The sequence below is a fragment of the Mus caroli genome, chromosome 8 (assembly GCF_900094665.2).
Source record: "Mus caroli chromosome 8, CAROLI_EIJ_v1.1, whole genome shotgun sequence".
NCBI lineage: Eukaryota > Metazoa > Chordata > Mammalia > Rodentia > Muridae > Mus > Mus caroli.
Window position 1 is genome coordinate 84648594 of NC_034577.1, and position 4118 is coordinate 84652711.

The 4118-nt window shown below is 40.6% G+C and overlaps 1 protein-coding gene across 2 annotated transcripts in view; it reads right to left on the reverse strand.

The window, feature by feature from the left end:
* LOC110300390 (carboxylesterase 1C) overlaps positions 1-3028 on the reverse strand; it is a 24466-nt gene extending 21438 nt beyond the window's left edge. The window contains exons 1-2 of one of the 2 annotated variants that reach the window (XM_021170555.2): positions 2850-2959; positions 2340-2544 (exon numbers count right to left, since the gene is read on the reverse strand). In XM_021170555.2, coding sequence (XP_021026214.1) covers positions 2340-2544; positions 2850-2904 — 260 coding nt within the window. In that variant the 5' untranslated portion in view covers positions 2905-2959. Of the gene's footprint in view, positions 1-2339; positions 2545-2849 lie in introns of both variants that reach the window. The other variant, XM_021170556.1, reaches the window with a different exon arrangement.
* Between the last annotated feature and the right edge of the window lie 1090 nt (positions 3029-4118).

Sequence of the window (4118 nt, forward strand, 5' to 3'; positions counted from 1 at the left end):
CAGCAGTAAAACCCTGACTAAGACAGCATCTATTATTCTTTCTCTTTTACCATTGAGGAATTGTAGGCACAGAGAAGTTTGACAGATGGCTGGAGGACACAGAGCTAAGAAGATCATGTTAGGTAGTGCTTATACTTCAAGTAGATTAGAGCAACATCCCAGGGCACTTTGCAATGAGAAGGTCTGCTATCACCATCCTGGGTGTAGAAGTGATGCTGTGTAGGACCAGCATGGCACAAGCCACATCAAATGACAGAGAGACCTGAATGTCTGTCCCGGGTCATTTTTCCTATATCATTGAGAATAGTGCATGATATTCATAAAAATATAAATTTACATGTTACATGTGGATAGAAGAGTTCAGGTTCACTAATCCTTAGAAAAAATGTAGTATAGAAACAATGTTTCTGTTTATTATTGTTATGGTCTCATTTTGTTTACCCAGTGTACACAGGAAAAATTCATCAAGTAAGCCAAGGCATGGGTAAAAGCCAGGGACAGAAGTTTGTAAGTTTCCATGGGAGAATTGTGCAGAGTTTGGTTGTTTATGGAGACAAATGAACCCAAAGTTCGTGTTTTTCACTCAGCAATGTGACCTTTGAAAACTTATCCCAAACTGTTTATGGTTGTATGTAATGAATCTATCAGAATTTTGTTCATTACCAAAAAAACTAAACTATTTATATGTATATGTACATGTATGTATATATAATCATATTATATATTACATTTGTTATTATATACCATTAATATTATATTACACATTATAAGATAAAATATATTTTTCACACAACATATATGTGTAACATGTATATTATATATATGGTATGAAAGGATGCTGATGCATATGAATATGCCAGGATGCTACCCACACTCTCTATTTATGATCTCTGTTTAATGGAGGATTTACACAGACAAAGGCCTTGAAAGCATGACCTCAATTGTTAATAGCAGTTAACTCTGGGCTGTTGAATTGTACATGATTTTAACTCTCCTTCTCGTGTGTGTGTGTGTCTCTGTGTGTGTGTGTGTGTGTTTGTGTGTGCGGGTCTGTGTGCTTGTGTGTGTGTGTGTGTTAGAGTATTGTCTTACTTTGCAAGCAAAATGAAAACATAGCAAATATTATTTGTAGGTGAAAGGCATGGAATGGTAAGAAGACAGCCAGACACAGAATCCTGGAAACTCCCAGAGGAACCTTGAGGAGGACACAAATGCTGTCTGATCTGACATTTGTATGTGTTTGAGGTTCTCCTAGGTGGCCATGAGGCCATCTGGAATTCTTGAGCTTGTTCACTCAGTTTCCAGGGGTGATGTGACACACCCTTGGTAGTTGCTTGTTAGTAGGTAGCTAGGTAGATCTGGGTGTGAGAACTTTCAGTCATCTTTACTATTCTCTTCACACACCAGTCCACAGCCACCACACTCCTAAGCAACACTAAAGTTCAAATCAGAGTAATATAGCAGCTCACTTCTCATTGACCTTATCTGATCAATTGCTATTTTCCAAAGTATTTAGGATATTCTAGGATATTCTTGATGTTCTAGTTCACAGATTTCTCATTTTCTCTTTCCATCCAATAGGATAAAAGATTCACAAAGTACAGATTTGTTTCCTGTAATAGTTTATGAAAACCCATAATATTACTGATTCACCACAGGTACTTAGTAAGTTTGTCCTAAATAAAGGGTTTGGAAAACTACGAATGTACTCAGTAACTAGACCATATTTAATCATGCTCTCAGGGATGCCAGTAGTTACTATTAATATTACTAATCAGAGGATTGCCTCATCTCCATACTGGATCGCTGTTGCTAGGTATTGTAATGCTAAGTACTGGCTCTGGTTGCCTCAGGGAAGAGGAGATCCTCAGTTACAGCAAGTGATGCTGTGTAACCATCACAAGGGATCCTTGATTGGTCAATAGAGATGCCTACAGCCTATAGCTGGGAAGAAGAGAGGTAAACAGAATTTCAATTCCTGGGCTTGGGGTCTGAGATAGGACTATGAGATGGGGCAGAGAAAGTGAAGAGAGGACAGATGGCACTGGGGAGGTGAATCATAAAAACATGGCCACAAAGGCTGGCCAGTTAGTGTAAGAGCAGCCCAGATGAAACATGGTAAATTATCTTCAGGGTTATTAATAGAGAAATAGACAAAAAAGCTTAGACATTAAATATCTGCCCAACTCCAGTGCTTTAAAGTCTTACTATAAATATAAAGGTTGTATGTTTTTCATTTGGGAACTAAATGATCCAAGGCATGGCAGAAACCTCCAATTAACATTAAATATTTATCTCAACACATACTCACTAAAATAGTCCCCATCCCAGTGGCTTACATAGGAGGGTAGGAGGTGGCATTCTTTACGAAGCTCCAGGGCTCTGGAGGCTGTGGTGGAGCAAACCTCAGGGATCCAAGAGGGGGCTTGGCAAAGGGGACTCCCAGGAATACGGCCACAGGCTGTTCAAATCCTTCTAAGCTGACATACTTCCCCAGGACTTTGCCTTGTGTGGTGTCCACCACGGGTGGTGAGGGTGAGTGTCCTGATGGTCGAGAAAACGTGAGGACACATCAGAGGGGATAGATCAAACCTGGATTCATGGTTGGTTTAATCACTTTTAGGCTTGCATCATTGATAGTCATTTGAACTTTTAAGGCCTCTTTTCCTTCTGACATTAAATAGAGGGTCAACTAAAAAGTAATCTGTTTCGAGATATAAAAGTAGCCAGTCTAAGCCAGCACAAGGGTCATTGCACTGTTTGGTGCTTGCCCTGTATACATTTCACCCACTTCATCAAGGACAGGTTTCCAAATGTGCAACCCAATGTTTGTAATCCAGAAGTCTTACCCCAAATTGGGCAAACAGCAAGAGAAGCCCAGACCAGAACATGGAGCAGCCACATGTTGGAAGGAAGGAGAGGAGTTCTTGGAGACAGGGAGGTGTCTGCTGCTTAAATAGAAAGCCTTGTTCCTGCCTCTTTGCTGTGGACCCACCTCTAGACCAATTAGCATAATTACATAAATCTCCCCCTCCTCCAAAGAGCTCCCTGGGTGTTTGTTAGGACTTCCAAGCCATGCCCACTAAGAGTTTACTCTTCTTTATCTTTAAAGACACTGCCTACTCTCTGATACCAAATGGCCACAAACTCATCCAATCTCTTATGCAAATACTTCTATTTGAAATAAAAACTCAGTGCACTTTGAACTTCTCAAGGTAGGCACCAGCAAGCAAATGCATGGAGGTAGGCAGAAGCCTTGGGTTAGGATTCCCACCACAAGCTGGAGAATTAAGAGCACTTCACATCCCCAGTGTTTCTTGGCTGGGAACATTGCACACTTCCCAGCTGCCATGGGCTGCTATTTCCTAGAAAAGATGCTCTCAAGTTTGGAAGTTTTCTAATCCCACTCCTCAGCCAACATTTATTTCATATGCCAACTATTCTTGCCTGGTGGCCTGAAGTGCCAATGCACACCTTCTCTGTTAATGATCTCACTGCTTTTGGAGCAGGGATGTTTAAACACAATGTTTGTATTAGTTACTCCTGGTTGTTCTGATGAAACACATAGAGCAAAGGCAACATAAGGAAGAGACAGTATCCAGAGGTAGAGGAGTCTGCAATGGCAGAGCAGAAGCATGGTGACACGTAGCAAGTCAGATGGTTGGAACAGAAAGCTGAGAGCTCATAATATTTAAATGTAAGCTCAGAGCAGAGAGTGAACTAGAAACAAGGAAGCTTTAAATTCTCAAAGCCTACCTCCACTGACATACTTCCTCTAATAAGGCTACATCTCCTAAATATCTCCAAACACCAGCACTGACTGGTCAAGGAGTGTTTGAATGCCTGAGACTATAGGAACAGTTCTTACTCAAATACTCCATTGTTTTTATGTCAAATAAACTCAGTGAACCACAATATTTTGGCTAGTCATCCACACATGCCTCTTTCTATGAGATCTTTCTTTCTTGGAGGTTTTATTTTTATTTTATGTGTATGAGTATTTGTGTGCATATATGTCTATGCAGTATATGCATGCAATACCCACAGTGGCCAGAAGAGAGAGGGCTTCAGGACTCCAGGGAACGGAGTTATAAATTGAGAACCAATAAATGGGTATT